This window comes from Furipterus horrens, unplaced genomic scaffold (assembly GCF_987537825.1).
Source record: "Furipterus horrens unplaced genomic scaffold, mFurHor1.1.pri manual_scaffold_9, whole genome shotgun sequence".
Taxonomy (NCBI): Eukaryota; Metazoa; Chordata; class Mammalia; order Chiroptera; family Furipteridae; genus Furipterus; species Furipterus horrens.
In genome coordinates, this window is record NW_028327179.1 from 25,420,234 (window position 1) to 25,440,614 (window position 20,381).

Consider the following 20,381-nt stretch of genomic DNA (forward strand, 5'->3'; position numbering starts at 1 on the left):
GAGTCTCTGCTTTATTCTTTTGAGTATATACCCAGAAGTGGAACTGCTAGATCATATAGCAATACTCTTTTTAATTTTTTGAGGAACCGCAATACTGTTTTCCATAGTAGATGCACTATTTTGTAAGATATTCTTATCCACAAAGCACAAAGGTTCCAATTTGTCCACATCCTCATCAGCACTTGTTATTTTCTGGGTTTTGTGTTGTCTGTTTTCACTTTTGTTTTCTAATAGCCATTCTAATGAATTTGCAGCAGTGGTATATCTCATTGTGGTTTTGACTTGAATTTCCCTAATGATTAGTGCTTATTGGCCATTTATATATCTTCTTTGGAGAAATGCCTGTTGCAGTCTTTTTCTCATATTTAATAAGGGTTTATTTATGTTGTCATCAGTGAGTTTTAATTCTTTATATACTATTGATAATCCCTTATCAGATAAACGATTTGCAAGTATTTTCTCCTATTTTGTGGGTTGCCTTTTCTCTCTGTTGATAGTGTCCTTTAATACACAAAAATGATATCCAATTTATCTATTTTTGTTGCTGCCAGTGCTTTTTTTTTTTCTTGGTGTCATCCTTTCTTTTTTTTAAATGAAAACAGACAATCTGTTTCTGATACTTACATGCAAATGAAATGGCTCGGGAATAAAAAGAGCTCACTATAAGACCCCAAGAGGCAAGACAATTGGTATTATGGAATAGAATACAAAGTCTAGAAATAGGCCCATATTTAAAAAGTCAATTTATTTTTAAGAATGGCACCAAAGCAACTTAATGTGGTAAGACAAGCATTTTCAACAAATGGTGCTGGAAAACTGGAAATTCACATGGGATAGTAAACAAACCTTCCTTAACTCTACATGCGACCATACACAAACTTCAATTTCAGATGGATCACATCTCTCAATATGAAAGTTAAAACTATAAAGCTTCTATATGAAAATAAGGGAGATAATCTTTGCAAGCTGGACTGAGGAAAACAATTCTAAGAAACTGAAACAATAACCATAAAAGGAAATGTTGCTAAAATGGACTTCAGCACAGTTAATATCCTGTCTTTCAATGATACCATTAAGAAAAATGAATAGGCAAGCCACAGATAAGAATATATTTGAAAAACTTAATTGTAAAAGGACTCACAATCAGAATATATTAAAAACTCCTACAATTCAATACTAAACATGTGACACAATTTTGTTTTTAAAGGGGCAAAATAATTAGCTCACAAAGGAAGACATACCAATAGCCAGTGGATTCATGAAAATATGCTGGAAATCATTACACATCAGGGTAAGGCAAACTAAAACAATAGAGGGATTCCCCCAACATCTATTAAAATAGGACATCAAATAAAAACTAAACATGCCACTTATATGAAATACTACAAGAGGTAAAACTAACTAATGGTGAAAATATAGAGAAAAGTGATTGCCTTTGAAAAGAAGGACTGATTGGGAAAGGGCACAACTTTTTGGGAGTGGTGAAAATATTCTGTGTCTTAATAGAAATGGGGGTTACATGAGTGCATGCTTTTGTTAAAATTCATCAATATTTTCAGTTAACATTTATGCATATTATTTTATATAACCTTTTACCCTGCTCCCTGCCCCCCCCCACACACAAACAACTTCATGCAGTGGCTTGGGTTGGCAATTCTGAAACTACTTGCCATATAGTCTACACTTGAGCAAATAGGTAAATATATTGCCCTGAATATCTAAATGTTAGAGAACTACTGAACAAAACAATCTGTAAGTAAATTTTCATAAATGAAATATATTTCCATGAAATTGTTTTAACTTGTTTCATCATTTCATCATTACCTTAAGAGTTAGGAAACTTGAATTATTTTTATTTGCTGTAGTTTACAAAGTCTTGATTTAAAAACACAAAGCTCATATAATTAAGTTTTTATTTAGGTACAGCCAGTTTTTTTTTACTGGACTTTTAATTTTTTGTTTTCATCTAAATTACTAAGATTTTATTTCATCAAAATACCTATTATAAAACTTTAAATAGTTGTAACATTTGCTTTTCCCCCCCCATTCATCTTCAATAAAAAAGGAAAGAAGATATCTTTATTATTCAATGCTCAGGCTGATTTATTTACACATTCTAGCATTATTCATATTACATATTGTCATTCTTATATAGTTTTATTTCTGGTATTAAGCTGATTCAATTAGCTAGCTTTTAAAAAATTAATACAATTAAATGATCAGGTTTTCAAAAATAACAATAATTTAAGCTTTCAAAACAAAAGGAGACCTTATGGGGTAACTTCTCTTTTAAAACTATCAAAATAAAATCAACTGCTAAACAAAATAGAAATTTAGGAATATTTTACCAAAATAAAGCTATAATTACATTAAATACTCCAAAATGTGGCAGAAATAGGTGTTCCCAACTTTACTGATTTGTATTTTTAAGTTTAGATGGTAGTGTATTTTTGTTGGTAATTGCATCAGAATTTCCTTGAAATGCATCTGTCTCTATAACAGTTAATTAAAAAAATAAAGTAAATGTAAAAATTTAATGAGACAGTTAAAAACCTAGGAAAATAAGGATTCAAAAAGGTCATAATTATATTCCTTTGTTTAAATTTTCAAGTAATGCTTAATGCTTCATTAATTTGGGTTTAGAATGCCAGACCCTTCTTCCTTTTTTATGTGAACTCTTTTTAAAAAGTTAGGCAGCCTACTTCTTCGGGCTGAGAGGTACAGCGAGTCCCTATGCCTTCTGAGAAAGCTTGATATGTTAAAATGGTTATACTTTCAAAAGAGAAATACCAAGTAAGACATAACACCAGATATAATAGCAACCAAACTTGAAGAAAGGTATACACGATAAGCTATCAAGTTGACATGAGGGGATACATTTTACCACATATAACTGAAAGAAATATTAAAAATCCAAGCTAGGAAACAATCCTTTAAAACACAGTAATTGCACTATACTAATCACTGACTCGGGAATATGTAAGTAAGCAAAGCAAAACAAAACCCTGAAACCTATCTTTGAAATTGCTGGTAGAGGTAAAGAATAGAAACAAAATTTATCCAGAAATGTCTTTGTGAGGAAAACATCTGTTTTTAACACATTTGAAATTTATTAGAACACACAAATCATTTTAAAACTTAAATTTGTTTCTAAGTTTTAATTTTTAAGTATCCAAATAATGTATCTTTGCACCATCACTTTACAACCATGATACTCCTACATTAATATGCAAATTTTATCAATATGATTATATGATAAACTGCACAAGAAACAATAAAGTAGCAAATACATAAAATAAAACTCAATTATATTTGTTTTAAGAAATATATCATATGCAGTCTTAACTGATCTTAAAAGAGATAAAACTAGGTTTCATCTTTTTAAAAGTAATTTAAACCATTTTAAGTGATCTGATGTTCTATGAATATAGTAACTAAAGTTACAACTAATCTTAACTTCTCTCTTAATTTAATCAAATCTCTGGGAGAAAGCACCCCTATAACTATGGCCCAGGCAATCTAGAAACCTGCATACAGATTAGAACAGAAAAGACAATTAAAAATAAAAAGAATCTGAATAATCAAAGACCAATATTTGAAATAAAAATATGATACATATGCATTCTTACTGGTGGTCCTAATACCTGATGATACAATCAAATTTACTTTTGGGTGAAGCATTTAGAGGCCAGATGTTTAAAATGTGAAATAAATAAAAATGCCAGCAACATTTTTAAGAGAACAAACACCTAATCTTGTAACTAAAATGGTTCAATACCTGTATAACTTGCCATATACTCAAATAAGGAGGAGACTACAGCAGGCAGTTAATAGACTGAATTTAGCTATAAAAGCGAAATAGCTTCATAGATCATTTCCTACCCTTTGAGTAATGGCCACAATACAAAACATTAAAGATGCTAGGGTTCTTTGTTTTAGGAAACCTTTTTTCTCTGCCCAGCTTCCATTAAGTAAAAAAAAAAAAAAAAAAAAAAAAAAAAAAAAGCATTGAGTTTACACAGTTAAGATGAAATTTTAGGTCCAAAAATTTAGTGTCATTTCTAAGTGATATTTAGAGAAGAAAGGCTCACCTATTTCTAAAATCTATCTTTTAAAAGTCAAATATGTTTGCCCTGGCCAGGTAGCTCAGATGGTTAGATCATTGTTCTGATACGCCTGGGTTGTGGGTTCAATCCCTGGTCAGGGCACATACAAGAATCAATGAATGAATGCATAAATAAGTGGAACAACAAATTGATGTTTCTCTCTCTTCCTCTCTCTCTCTAAAATCAATAAATAATTTTTTAAAAAAAATAATAAAAGTCAAATATGTTCAAGGAGAGGAATCACTTCATTTCTATTTTATGTTGATGCAACAACTAATCTCAAATCTGTCATTTCTATTCCCTTACATAATACAAGAAAAAAGAAATGATCCATTCTTCTTTAGTGACATAAAACTTTTTAAACATCTTCATCAAATATGTACATTTAGTGACCAATATATTCTAGGAATAAATTATAATATTGTTTTGTATTAATTGAGCAAAGAATAACAAGTCATTACTTATGTGGACTAGACATTCATTGTCAAGCATTTATTGAGTATTAAATAGGCTAGGAACTGTGGAAATAAAAACAATCAGATATCACTAAGTGGGCCCATAATTACCTCCAACAAAAACATCCGTCACAGAGATAAATACTTAAAAAGACCTTACAAATCCAAGTCAGTTTCAATTTGGCCTTTAGCATTTAATTTCACTAAATAACAAAGAAACATATTTTAATTGGAAACTTCCCAGGTAACTTTTAATTACATTTAAAAAGTAGATGGCAAAAAATGAAACACTATTTTTAAAAAGTCCATAAGATGCTATCAATCATCTTTCTCTTTAAGACCTTCACAATTTTTATATTTCCCATATCTATGGAAATAGTTTGGCCTTATCAGTTTTGAAGAGCATGTTTCAACAAATTAAATTTTTTGTCCCACATATTCTAGAAATAATTATATACAAAAACAGAACATGCACACTCTCTGAAAAGTAAAAATATAAGCATTTATTATTACTAGAACATATTTACCTATTGGAATCCTTTTTTCAGAGCCCACATTATATGTATCCTTTGTATTACTAAATAATATCACTGTCCTACTATTTTATATGGGAAGAATTTACTATCACTGAGCAATTATTCACAAAGCCCCTAATGGAGCAGAGTGTGATTTTTATCATGTACAACAAAGGGAAAAACTAAGACACAGAAATCCTAAATCACTTGCCAAAGGAAGAACTGAGAAAAACTTGAGGCAAAACAGAAAATAACGGCTGTAACCTATTACAGTTACCAGATAAATCGAATGCAATTTACCAGTGATGTTAAAATATTATATATTAACACATACACGTACACAAAGAACTGAAAAGCAAGGAAAGTAAGTAAGAAGGAAATTTTTATATAGCCTGAATTACATAGAGAAGTGTGGTTTCAAAATCAAAGCTGCTAAACAGCAGATTCTAATGAGTCTTGTTCATTTGTTCAAAGGAACTTGAGAAAATACATACAGTGTATTCAATAAAAGATTATTAATTAAATTATGACCCAAGAAGTTTAATTTTATAAGAGAACCTAATACATATATAGTAAGTATAATGTTTCTCTGACCAAGCACTGAAATATATCTTTAAAGAAAATAAAGTCTAATTTAAAATGTCTTAAAATTAAAGTTACAAAAAAGAATTTCATGTGTACATAATATTTAAGATGCAACTTAATCATAATTGTGTGGACTTTCTAGGGAATTGCAAACAATGATGGACCCAATTACAAAATAAAAGAGATAGTCTGGAAAGTGGCAGATATTAGATTACAAGATTACCTTTTTAAACACATTAAATTCTACATAAAATGAAATTCTTCTGTAGCTCAAGAACAATAGTGCTTAAACTGAATGTGTATTTTTTTTTCAGAACAACTATATTATAACCATAAAATTTTATGGCATTGTGTTATATCCAGCTTATTTTGTCCTCAAAATCATAAATAAATACTATTTATAAAACTTTTTAAGTCCCTCTTCATTACCTCTTTAAATCCTCTGCAGAAAATCTGTGATGTTATCTTCTTAACAAGGTAAAACCAAGGAAGGAGGCTTTGTATATCCATCATTTCTATAGCAACAAAAATAGCTTTACATTCCAGAAGACTTTCACAGAATCGCAGACACTGGCATGTTATAATAATGCAATTAGGAATGAAAATTTATAATGGAAACTAAGTAAGTGAGAGTAGAGACTAATATTATTCAAAATATTATCAAGAGTCAGAGAAAGATAATTATTTTTTATACAACTAAAATATTTGTTGAAGATTCTCATAAAGTGGTTTTAAAAATAAAAAATGTATTTCCTGGATTATTTCTTTCATATACATAACCAAATAAATAAATAAAACCTGGTAAAAATGTATAGGTCTTATAGTAAAATGGCCTGAATTAACCTACTATTTAAAAATAAATAAATAAGAGAGTAGATATTTCCATAGGTTCAATTAATTAAAAAGAAGATAACCAGCTCTCTAAGATTTTCACTATTGTTACAGATTGATTATGCCTGACAATGTACCCTCAACCCCAAGGGAATTTCCTCTGGAATGAATTTCTGTCCAGTATACAAGATTATTTTTTCTGTTTTTTCTTCTGTTCACTAAATTGGTTTTATTATTTCATGTATCCCATTAGAGTATGCTTATGCCTGAAATTTATTTTTTTATATAAGTCAGAAGATTATATTGTAGTCAGAATTATTTGTGTATCTTCTATTATTAGAACTACTTGACCCTAAATTTAAATGAGTTTAACCTCCAGGAGAGCTCTCATGACATTCAAAAAGCACTGACCAAATGTTACAGACTTTCTTGACTTTGTTGAAGCAATTTGTATTTCTTTGCTGAAATTTTAATTGTTTCCTTATCTTCCTCAATAATAGTATAAAAAACTCATAAATTCAAAACTTCTTGCCTTCACTTGAGCAATGAAAACAAATAGAAATTATATTTTTAATGACAAATGACGTCATTTTGGAAGCAAATATTTAAAATTATATAACAGAACTAATACGTATTTTATCAATTTAGTGTTTTGAAACATTTAATTTCTGTGCCCTCAGGTAATGTAATAGGGGGTTATAAAAAGAAAATCTTTGCGAGAAATCAGAAAGGGTTCCCTTGACATACTGAAAAATTATTAATGTCACTATCTTTTGAAAGAGTGATAACTCTTTTAAATGAGGTCTTCTTAGTTCACCCACTCGCTCCTCCATCTCACCCAGGGCTTTGAGCAATTTCTTTATCTCAGCAAAAGAGGCAAATGGCTAAAATGAGCAGTGTCTGGACCATCAGGAATAGCCACTGTGCAACATCAGCTGAGATTCCTGATTAGCATTACGTCTACTAAAAAAAAGTACCAAAACAAAACATAGGAAAAATAAAACAAAAAACAAAATAAAATCTGTCTAGGCCATCTTTTCACCTTTCTTTATTTCATAAGAGAGAAGCATTTAACACATTTGTTTTAATAAATAGTAAGGAACTAGTGAGGAAGTTCCTAACAATAAAAAAGTATATCTTATCATCATTGCTAATAAACTTCAAGTTTTATAACATGCTAAGAGAACGTAATTTTTATTGTTTAATGAGATAAAACAATCTTAGTTTGGATTAAATTGTTTTTGTGGCTTTTATGTACAGAATATTGTCAACTTCATTGTCAAGAGAAAATTAATTCTCTTATGTTCAAAATTCAGATTATCGTTCCTAATTACATCTAACTCCAGAGAATAACCAAGTATGGCAGGTTAATAAGTAAGTGGATGAAATTTGCTTCTGAAGTACTGTTTCCACTAAATAAGGTTTTAGAAAAGATCCTGTACTGTGATTTTTCCCCATTATATCTGTGATGAAAAAAAAATTATGAAAATGCCACCATAATCCCCTAAAGACAAGGTCTCAGCATACAAGTTACCTGACAAGATTTTCATTGTCTCCGGTTCCCTTGCAAGTTGCACATTCAGTTCGTAAATCTTCAGCCTTGGGCTTCTTTTGCAACACAGACTGCCTCTGTCTTCTCTCTCTAGGAACTCTTTCCTGCCATCCCAGGGAGAACAAAACAAAACAAAATATAAAACAAAATCAGGATATAAGAAAGAAATAATTTTGAACATAAAAGTTTATCAAAGTTTAGACTATGTAAAATATGCTTAACTTATTCCAACCTCATGTTTTTCTTCATCAGGAATGAAGCTTCGTTTTCGTCCTCTGGTTCTCTAAAGGAAAAAAAAAACACGACTGCTTAAACACTTGGAAAATTAGTATTTCTAATTAATGCTATATTGCTCTACTGCACTGTTACAATTTAAAAAAGCATAACAAATTAAACTCACTTTATAGTGCTTTATTTTTAAATAACAAGTATCTGAGAAGAAAAAAAGTTCTTCAAAATTTGAAGAATTTTTTGCAATACTTCATATATGTCGCACAATTTTGGTTTATGCAGAGAATTTAAATTTTCATAACTTATAAGACTTCTACAGCTGAAGTGCTAAACCTAGACTCATACTACATCTACTTGTACGTCATGTATGTGTGTGTGTGCATGCATGTTTGTGTAATATAAACAATCAATTTTGAACAGCCATAAAAAGTGAGAGGCAAGGATCTCACATGTCCCCAAATCCTAGTTAAAACAGAACTAACTAAAACGTGACATAAATGACTTACTTCCAATTTACTCCTACATTACAGAACACATTTACCATTTGAAAGACAATATCCAAACATTTAAGAGTAATAAAGCATGAAAAACAAAAGTATTTAAAGCCAATGTGTTAAAAAATCTCCACCCACGTAGCACAGCCTCTGTAGACCTATAATCTCATGTGCAGTCTAGTACCCTTCAGATAATAGAAGAGAAAGGAGGTATACTCCCACAAATTACGTACTGTGGTGAGATCAAGGCACATTTCCAGATTAGAGTGAGTAGGTACCAAATAATTCTAAATAGAATTTCTTTTTATTTTTTAATTTTATTTTTTGGTTTTTCAATTACAGTTGTCCCCATTTTTCCCCCATTGCTCCCCACTCCCAGCCCATCCCTTCTCCCACAATCATATCCCTCCCCGTTGTCCATGTCCATGAGTCATTTATACACGTTCCTTGACTAGACCCTTTCCTTACTTATCCCCCTTCTCTCCCTCCCCCCTCCCCCCTATTGACTGCTATTCTGCTCTTTGTCCTATTTAGTTAGTTTGTTTGTGTTGTTCTTTAGTTTCCTGTATTAGATGATATCATACGGTATTTTTCTTTCGTTGCCTGGCTTATTTCTCTAAGCATAATTCTCTCTAGTTCCATCCATGTTGTCGCAAATGGCCGGAGTTCCTTCTTTCTTTCTGCTACATAGTATTCCATTGTGTAAATGTACCACAGTTTTTTGATACACTCATCTACAGGTGGGCACTTAGGCTGTTTCCAGCACTTAGCTATTGTAAACAGGGCTGCTATGAACATAGGGGTGCATAGGTTTTTTCTAAATGGAATTTCTATCCAATGGTAATACACTGATGTTTTCCTAAAGTACTGTTGTTTCCATTCATAATACCAAGTTCCTTGTTATTTAATACCATGGCTAATTGCATACTATCTAATCTGCCCTTAGACAACCAAGACTTGACTGAATTAGTCATTCAAAAGAAGTATATTTATAAACTATGTATTCGTTTACATTTGCCTTGCCAATTAGTATGTTTTAATCACATTATGTAAGGAATTAGGAAGAAAAAGTAAGACTGTATCCAGGAAAAGTCTTTAAATGCAGGCCCTACATCTATTCTTAATCCCAAAAAACAGTACTAAGCCTTGCTCCTCAAAATATCCATCATGGCTCATAAGCATTGGTCTTCCCTAGAAGCTTGTCAGAAATGTAGAATCTTAATTCTTATTTCATATTGAATTGGAGCTGGCCTCTTAACAAGATCCGCAAGTAAGTCATACACACATCAGAGTTTGAGAACATTAGTGCAGAAGAATCCCTAACACTGACAGCACTTTATGGCTAGCTCTTTGCACATCCATCTTTCCCTTCTCTGATATCCTTGTCCTTTATGCCTCATTTTCTGTCCCCCAACACAATTCGTCCCCAAACTGGTAAATATCATATCATACTTATCCTCCCAAACCCAACTAACCTTAATACAATATGTATTACATAAAGGCTGAATAAATTTGTGTAATAAAGTAAATAATAAATGGTTAGGTTAAAATTCATAAATGATTTGCTAGATAATACAAATGATAAAACAATTGACAAAAAGGATAAATTATGTTTCCTTCTCTAATAAGTTATTTTTCAATTTGCATAATTTCTGCATATGGGGCATTTCAGTAAGGTGACAAAAATAACCAATATTAAAGGGAAAATATTCAAATTACTCATTTTAGTTCTATATACATCTTAGAATGCTCAAAATCCCTTCATACATTCCCACTTTTTTCACTCAACCCTTCTTTTATGTAATGAAGTAGCAAATGAATCATTTAGTTTTTGAATCATCTAGTCAGTGAAGTAATTTTGAAGTATATATGTGAAAACTCCAAGTTCATGTTATCAATTATTTTGAAGATATACAATTATTTACCATTTCTAATTAATTAAATCTCCATCTGGAATGACTCTATAAATTGGAAATTTTTCATACCCATCTTGCAATGAGTATCATAAAGCACAATAATGCCAATAAGTGCTCCTAACACACAATGGCATAAGTTACATTTCTCTATATTTACAAATTCCTTCTTAATGACTATATATATATATAATTAAAGTGCTACTTTTTAAATGGATAAGTATTTATAATTATCTAAAAGTCATTTTAAATTAAGTACATTTATTACCAAGTAGTAATCACTGATATATTGCTATAGTAATTTTAAATAACTACCCATAAGCAACATAAACGATTTCCAGCCAGAAACACATTGTTACAAGCAATATGAAATGAGCTTAGAGCTTTGAAAAAGCGGTCCAGGGAAGGACTTGATTATCACATAGCTGATAACTGACAGAGGTGAACTTCAAGCCTAGGTATTTTAACTCGCAATTCAGTGTTTTTTCTTGCATGGCAAATCCAAGATTAAAAAAATTAATCCCAAATCAAGATGACCAAAATTATCATAAGAAAACAATTCTTACATTTCAAAACAAGTATATTAGAGCATTATACTCAATGGAGAGGAGACCTCGATACCTCACATCAACACTATATTTTATCCAATTTGCTACCCTACACAGTATAATGACTACTGTGATCCATTTAGCATTTATCACATCACCAATATTTACAAAGAAAAAAAAAAATCCGTGGTTTAATCCAAACACAACTCTTCACAATGCCAAGTCCTTCAAGAAAATGCCAAGAGCAGTTGGTTTCTTTCTAGTTTTAATGAAGTAGCCATGACAACTCACACGTGCCTATGATCACAACAGAATATATCCCAAACATGGTGCCTCTGAATAAATCAGAAAATCTAAAGGAAGTTTAAAAGTAGGAGAAATGATGCAAAAAAGCAGAAAGAAAAGCGAAAACATGTTTGGCTCATTCAACAAAGTTCAATTATCAAAGAGCTTGCCCCATCTTAGATGTATAGAAGTATTCATAACCAGGTGGTTATTTGATGATGTACATTGAGGCTGACACTTTTTAATTTTAATTTTAATTTTATTTTTAGAGGAAAGGGAAGGGAGGGAAAAAGAGAGGGAAAGAAACATCAATCTGTGAGACAAACTGGTCGGCTGCCTCCCTGCACACCCCCAACCAGGGACCTGGCCCTTAACAGAGGCATGTGCCCTGACCAGGAATCAGATCACAACCCTGCGGTTCGCAGGCCAATGCTCAATCCACTGAGCCTCACCAGCCATGGTGAGCCTTACAAAATTTTAGAAACAAAATAAAGCATCAGGGTGTAAACAACATGTGGAAAGAAGAATTTTACTTAATAATTATGTGTCTTAGAACATAATGTAGGACATTGTCTACTCCCACTGAGGGTTCAATACCAAATTGTGGTTCCTTTTGCAATTATTAAGCTATAAAAAGCAAATGAAAGTTTGAAACTTACTCTATATCTTGACACATTCCCTTTTTTTTTAAATTTCTGTTTTGTTATATTCTAAGAACTTTACTTGCCAGGGAACAATGCAGTCTGAGCAGCTTAGATCACCTTGCTCTTTATCTGCCTATGGTACATTTACTTAAATACAGGAGGTGAAAAAAACATCCCTAGGAGAATGAAATGATATTAGAGAAAATGTATCTAAATTAGAAAAGAATAAAGCATTTTTAGTCATCAGGCATCATTTTAATAGCTTATTCATTTGAAACAAATATTTAATGTTTCAATAACTTCATTTAGATAGAAAACGTGCAGTAAATTTAAATTAATTCTTTAGAGCTAGGGTTATTTTAATATACAATTAAGTTTGAGGCACGATGTTTCTCCCAAGGTTAGAATGATTCATTTGACCAATGAGCTGAGTTTAAAACTAAAAGACAGTGCTTCCACATCTTTAGTATCATAAGATGGGTTTCACACATTCATATGTGCAGTTTTCTCTGAATTTAAAAACTTCCCTTTTTATGACAAATCAACATTTATATAAATAATAATTAATAAACAAGAGGAAATCTATTTATCTAAATCTGTCTATTTCTCTATCCACCTGTCCATTTCCTAATATTTGTTTTGTGTAAATTTTCTTCTGCTTCACTTGAGAGAATTAGAGTGACACACACAACAAGTAGGTAAGGAATCATGCAGGAGGTCATAGAATGCTTTGCAATTTTAAGGGCTGAAAAGCACAGAGAAGAAAGCAGCCCCATATCAGCCTGTACCAGGATAACTACTTATAGCTACACATTTTCATCATAGACATATCTCTATTATCTCTGTCTCTTCTGTCTGTGTATCTCTTTCTCTCTATAGCTGTATATTCATCATATCACACATATACACACATGCGATATTGTATCATATGAGAAATATAGTATATATTGACAAATATGTATAATTTATTATATAGCTATATAATTGATAATACATATCACAATCAAAGCATGCATATATATCTTATCACACATACATGTGATATACACATGTATATCAAAATAAAATTTTCTTTGAAAGGGAAGAGATTTCAGACCTTCGATGAGATTCAGGAAAATATGACGAGGCAGCTGATGGTGATTGGGAGAACTGTGTGAGGTCCCAAAGTGCCTACTTTGAAGGGGCCTGAGGCATCATTGCCCTATGTACAATGTTTCTTGTATCTCGTATCTTCTTCAGTAAATGTCTCTTTTTCATAGTACATAGCTGGATACCTTCTGGACAGACCTTGTATTATTTTATGCAATTTTAGAGTGGTACACTGAGCTTTAGAGAAGGAAAACTCTGACTCCAAAAAACCTCCGCTGCCTTGCGGCATACCTCTTCAGGGGAAAGGCTAAGGGAGTAAACCCCGACAGAAAATCCGGAGCCGGAGTCCCTAAGGCGGTTTGACGTTGTAGTCAACACCGGCAACTCCTGCGGCGCACCTGAAGCCAAGTTGTATTGACTCCGTCTTTCCCTTGGACCCTTCAGCTGCGAAGAGAGGGGGGGTCTGCTGCATGGGCAACAGCAGACCCTCCATATCACCCTGCCCAGGCTCTGTAGCTTCAGCTTCACTGGAGAGGACACTCCAGCGTCATCGCAAGATGTCGATTCAACACGGGAGGAGACAGATACCGTGTCACTCCCGAGTCGGACTGCACAACCATTCTCGGCGGTGCAGATAGACTCTTAAGAAGCTACACCATCGTCTCTCGAGACGGACGGCTGCCAACGAATAAACAAGCCATTACTTAACCAGATAAAACATTAAGAAGGCCTCCCTATCTAATTTATATATAAAAAGAGAAAATGTATTCTTGAGCAAAATTTCAAATTCAATGTTAATTAGGACAATTAAATCAACTTTGAAAACCTCTATAAAGTTAAATATCTTCAGATTTATACAGCAGAATACATGCCAGGAGCTATCTGGCAGCTGTTCAAAATTCTTCAATATAAACTTTATACATATAAAGTTTACATGCATATTCTTAAAAAATAAGTATTTGTTTTTCAATTATAGAACAATACAATGAAAACAATCATATTAAAGCTCATAAAATATGCAAAAAAGTTTACATATATAAACAAGGTTTCTGTTAGCTACTGGCATACAGCAGATAGAATAATGATCACGGAAAGTGTTCTCCCTTATCAATTGATTATAGGGTTTATTTTTATCTAATTTATATTAGCAGGGTTAGGAAAATACATTGAAGAATAAAGAGAAAATCATGACCAACTGGGTTAATACTATAAATTAAAATAACCACAAGGCTAAAAATATAAAATATACATTTTACATAAGTATTCCTATAAAACCCTTCTTACAGATAATGGTATATGCAAAAAATAAAATCCTGAAGCTCTACCTGTTCTTCATTCTCCTTATCGCAGACTTTTGGAAATAAATAACAATGATGGATTTCCAAAGGCAAAATGCATAGACTTTGGGTTCCAAATGGGATTATTTGACACCCACAGTGACTCTCTTCCTTCCAAGTGAGCCAAAGTGAGTTAAGTATGGTCCAACACAAAAAAATTTGCCAGGGTTCTTCTAAGGATAATAGACTCAATAATAGCACTGATAGCTAAAGCCTACAAATAAACCTTTTTTTTGCAGAAACTGTAATAAATAAAAGTTAGTACAAAATAACAAGTAAATAAAGACAAGGACATAATGCACAGTAACCTTTAGTCATTTTGTTAGGGCTGAATGGGACATTTACACAATGCGATACTACTCAGCATAAAAAAGAAAATTTTACGCTTTGTGACACAATGGATGGACCTGGAGAACACTATGCTAAGTGAAATAAGCCAGTCAGAGAAAGACAAATACCATATGATTTCATTCATGTGTGGAATCTAATGAACAAACTGAACTATCAAGGAAAACAGAGACAGACTCACAGATGGAGAGCAGGATGATAGCCAGTGGGGGGGGGGGGGGGGCGCGGAGGTGGAGGGACTGAGCAAAAAAGAAAAGGACTCATGGACAGAGATAACTGTGGTGATGGGGGGGCAGGATATAAGGGTGCTTAATGGTAATAGAAAAAGTACAATAAAATATTTTAAATATATATATATAATTTAGTTAAAAATTAAGGTTAAAATATATATAAAAAGCATATTCCAGATTTTCAAATTTTTAGAACCTAAGTTTTATCTTTGTTAAATAGGATACCACTTTGTAGCTGTAAAAGTAATTTAACAACAAATGTAGTAAGAGTAGACTCTAGGAGATTTATCTGATTCTCAAATGAGGACTGCCACTCGGAACAGACTATTTATTGACTTAGACTTTTAAGTAAGATGGAAAACAGATTAACCAAGTGTTTAAGTCTAGTTTCAAAATGACTATCTATAAGTAAAAGATGCAGCCTGAAAAGCAACATGGTTTCAGTCAAAGATACTAAAATGTACTTTGACTTTTTATTATTTTTTTTTTTTAAAAAAGGGGATCTACAAAACAAAATTTAAAAAACAAAGTATGAGACAGGAAGAAAGATCTGACAGCTTCAAAGACAGCAGAAGACGGTGCATGTGTATGAGAAACTATGGAAAGATAGGTCCTGACAAGCCGCTTGTATAAAGATGAAAAGTCACCACATGACACAGAATGTAAAGAAAATGAAAAGGAAATCCAAAAGCTTTCAAGTTGCATTAAAGCTGTTAGAAAATATGCCAAAAAAGTACAAACACCAATTTTAAAGTAACTTCAAAAGAGACATAGGTAAGCTAATTTATATTTCCTTCAAAAGTAATTTACTTGCCTAAAAGCCAGCAAAAAGTTTCCACGTAGGAAATAATGCAGAGAAAATGTCTAAATAATGGGTACTTAAATAGAAGTATCCCAGGCTGCCTTTACAGTAATTCTCTAGTTTTACCAATGATAGGATTAACATACAAGAAGAAAGGGACCAATTTCCTTCCTAAAAATAAAGGACTAGAAAAAAAGTCTTCCAAAGTGCACTGGCTTCAAATGCATGGCCATAGTGGAAGAAGATGGAAGAACTTATTTGTGAAATGCTAAGTACCTACTGTGAACCAAACCTTACGGAAGTTTGTGGATATAGAGCAGTAAACAGGATTGCTCCTGTCCACGGGGTTTCAGGTCTGTGAGTCTACTGACACCAAAAAGTAATTACATGCACAATTACTTATAAATATGGTAAAGGCAACTAAGATGAACTAAAAGAATAAAATCATACTGCTTAGATATTTCAAATATCTCAATTACAATCAAAATTGTTCTTAGGTTTAAGAGTGAGTCATATTTTAATAGCCTTTATAATGATAAAAAGCTCTACATCATAAAGATAGGCATAGAGAAATGCCTAACCTTTTTTTTTTTTTTAAATCTCAAGGGAATACATTCCAGTGTGATACTGGCAACCCTCAGGCAGGAATGGAAAAAGAACGAGTTCGGACTGGCAAGAGGGAATCGAGGATGGTAGCAAAAACATTACTGAAATGACTAAACATAGGATCCATTTAAGATACTAACATTGTGATAGCAGGAAGTACCTGAGGGTAAGCAAGTTGCTAAGTAACTGAGAATAAAGATGACTATTGGACTAGCAATATACAGAAGGACCCACAACATACGGAGCTCAAGGTTACTTCATATCCACCTTAAAATTAAAATAATAAATTATTTCATCTAATATTCTCTCTCTACCCAATGCAGAAAACACATAAGAAAATTATATCCCTGATAGTCATATAGCTTTAACTATTCCAAAGAAGAAGCAGTATGTTCCACTGTAAGATGGTTCTAATTGTTGGGGCCAGGTTTACTGTCTGAACTCATGTAACAGAAGCTTAAATATTTAAAGATAAATGACCAGGTCATTATGATGTAGAGAATCTCTTTTCATTTATTAAACTCATAAACATACAACAAGCTTAATTATAATTGTGAAAAAAGAGCAAAAGAAAACTGCTGTGGGAATACTCTTTCAATTAGTCCTCAGAGTATCTTTCTGGAACTTCACTGTAACATCACATTAGGTTTTTCTTTCTTAGCTCATAGGAACTAGATTTGGAGGATAATGGCAATAATAATAAAGGATTAATTACACTTTACTACAGATATATAATCTCAGTCATTTTTCATTTATTTGAGAGTTCAACTAGAAACATTCGCATTATGTAACAGCACAGATAACAGAGAGGGGAGGCAGCCTGCATCATTTTTTTTTCCTTTTAAAATATGATCAGTGTCCCTTCCTCCATGTGAGAATACAAGAAGACCCTTACTGACTATGCTGATGCTCTGATCTTTAGCCTCCCAAACTGTGAGCAGTAAATTTTGCCACCAAGAAAAAATAAAATATCACCAGTGTCATTAGTCAACAAAGAGATGCAAATCAAAAGCACAATGAGATACTACTACTACTTCACACCCCCTAGGACGGCTCTAATCAAAAGGACAGACAATAATAAATGGTGAGGGTGTGGAAAAACGGAAGCCCTCAGACACTACTGGTGAGAATGAAAACTACAGCCACTTGGGAAAACAGTCTGGCAGTTTCTTAAATGTTAAAATTAAGAGTTAACATATGAGCCAGCAATTTCACTCCTAGGTATACACGTATACCAAAGATAAGTGAAAATTCATGTTCACAGAAAACACTTGTACATTAATATTCACAGCAGCGTGATCTATAAAAGCCAAGAAGTGGGGGGGTGGGGGGAGGACCTCCCACAATAGTCCATCAAGTAATGAATGAACAGATAAATAAAATCTGATACACCCATAATTGAATATTATAAAAAATAAAAAGAATTAAGTACTGATACATGCTGTAACTTGAATAAATCTTGAAGATATTATGCTAAGTGAAAAAAAAATCCAATCATATTATTCCATGTATGTGGAATGTCCAGAAAGCAAATCTGCAGTGAGAGAGAGTAGATAAGTAGGTGCCTATGGCTTGAGGTTGGGAGAATGGAAAATGGAGTCATTACTAATGGATGTGGGATTTTTTTTTTCAGGGAAGCAATGAAAATATTCAAAAATTGATTGTGGCAATAACTATCCAACTCTATTAATTAACAAAAACCACTGACTTGTACAACCTTAATGAATAAATTGTATGGAATGTGAATTATGTCTCAGCAAAGCTGTGATTTAAAAAAATCATCAGCCATAACTGAATTAAGAGTCAATTTTAATAGTAGCAAACTTTGAAAAATATAAACAAATTTCCATTACTGCTTAAATTATTAAATTTTATAATTAAGTTATATCTAAATAAAGCTAAAATGCTATTTACAGAATTATTTCAACTTCCATCAATGATGAAAAAATGAAACATTTTAAACTCCACCTATGGACTCTATCATTGAATGATATAAAGCATTTAAATGAATATGAACTAGTACACTATTGGAACCTTCCAAAAGTGTGAATGAATGCGCCATTCAATTCTAACATCTATGCCTTCAGGTAAAAATTATGTAGTGTTATAAATCACTTTCCCATTTTATTTTTAAGTGACAAAATAAAAGTACAAGTCCATTTTTGTATTACTGCTATAATAAATTATCACAAATTTAGTGGCTTAAACAAAACAAACATATTAACTTACAGTTCTGTAGGTCAGAATTCTGACATGAGTGTTAGGGCTGCATCACTTTCTGGATGCTCTAAAGAGAGAATCAGCTTGCTCACCTTTTCCTTCTCCTAGAGGCTGCCCCATTCCTTGGCTCACAACCCCTTTCTCCCATCTGCAAAGGCAGCAGTGCTGCATCTCTTTGACCCACTGTCTGGAGTTATATCTCCCTTTTAATTAAAAACGGGAAAGTTCCTCTCCGGACTTCCAGCCAAGATGGAGGCCTAGACTGACACACTCTCTCTCCCTCCACAACTAAGAAGGAATACAACTACTGCAAAACCAGAAATAACCAGAAGTTCCAGAAAATAAATGGAAGTCCAACGTATGAAGTTATAAAGAAGTGGTGCTTGTCCGGACAGGTAGGAGGAGTGAAGCTGAGGTGGAAAGGTCAAGCTGTGCTGGCAGTGGCGGCAGCAGCGATGGTGGCAGGAACGTGGTAAGCACAGACACCTGTATTTAAGAGGAGGCAAGAAGCGCCTGCAAAACACCCCCAGCTACAGACCAGACATGTCAGTTTGCTATTCCAATGCCGGGGAAGGCAGACCCCCATTGCCTTGGACTGTGAGCCCTGGAGGGGTTGGGGACGGAGGAGGAGGCTCCCAGTCTCTGAGTGGAGAGTGAATGGCAAGAATCCATCTTGGACCCCCGCCCTCACGGAAAATGCCACAGTGTGGTGAGAAGGGTTGCCCGGTTGTGACAAGTGCACGGGGCTCTGCCCCCTATAGCATAGGAGGTATGACAGCCCCGCCCAGGAAGCAAAGGTAAACACAAAACTGTCAGGATGGCACAGATCATCATAGAGATCCCGGTGACACAGCTGACCAACCAGCAAATATCTAATCTAATGAAGGAACATATAGGAAATCTTTCTGAGGCACAGTTCAGAGCTTTGCTTATAACAACGCTTACAGACCTAACAGCAGATCTTAAACAAGTTGGGGAAGGAATGAAGGCTAGTCTTGCTGAAATGAATAAAAACACATATGAAACTAGTGGTGAGGGAAAGAAAACCAGGGATCAAATCAACAAATCAGAACATAGGGAAGGAACACAGTCAACCAGTGCAGAAAGAGGAAACAAAAAGTGAGGAAAATGAGGAGAGGCTCAGAAAACTATAGGACAGCTATAAGCGGGCCAACATCCGAACCATAGGGTTGCCAGAAGGTGAAGAAGAAGAACTAGAACTTGAAAAATTATGTGAAAAAATAATGAAGCAAAACATCTCTAACTTGGGGAGGGAAATAGACTTACTATTGATGATAGTCCTTCAGTTTTACTTTGTCCAGGAAGCACAGAGAGTTCCAGAAAAGTGGACCCAGGGAGAACCACACCAAGACACATTATAATCAAAATGTCAGAAATTAAGGATGAAGAGAGAATCTTAAAAGCAGCAGAGAGAAGAAGAGAATTATGTACAAAGGGGTCCCAATAAGACTATCAGCTGATTCCTCAAAAGAAACTCTGCAGGCAAGAAGGGACTGGCAAGAAATATTCAAAGTAATACAAAGCAAAAACCTACAACCATGATAACTCTATCCAGTGAAGCTGTCATTC

The 20,381-nt window shown here is 33.2% G+C and overlaps 1 protein-coding gene across 4 annotated transcripts in view; it reads right to left on the minus strand.

Annotated features, from left to right (window-relative positions):
- Nucleotides 1-20,381, minus strand: part of PHF14 (PHD finger protein 14) — a 184,636-nt gene that overhangs the window by 95,410 nt on the left and 68,845 nt on the right. For 3 of the 4 annotated variants that reach the window (XM_090287178.1, XM_090287177.1, XM_090287180.1), the window contains exons 16-17: nt 8,277-8,327; nt 8,027-8,148 (exon numbers count right to left, since the gene is read on the minus strand). In XM_090287178.1, the coding sequence (XP_090143304.1) occupies nt 8,027-8,148; nt 8,277-8,327 (173 nt within the window). Of the gene's footprint in view, nt 1-6,090; nt 6,177-8,026; nt 8,149-8,276; nt 8,328-20,381 lie in introns of all 4 variants that reach the window. The other variant, XM_090287179.1, reaches the window with a different exon arrangement.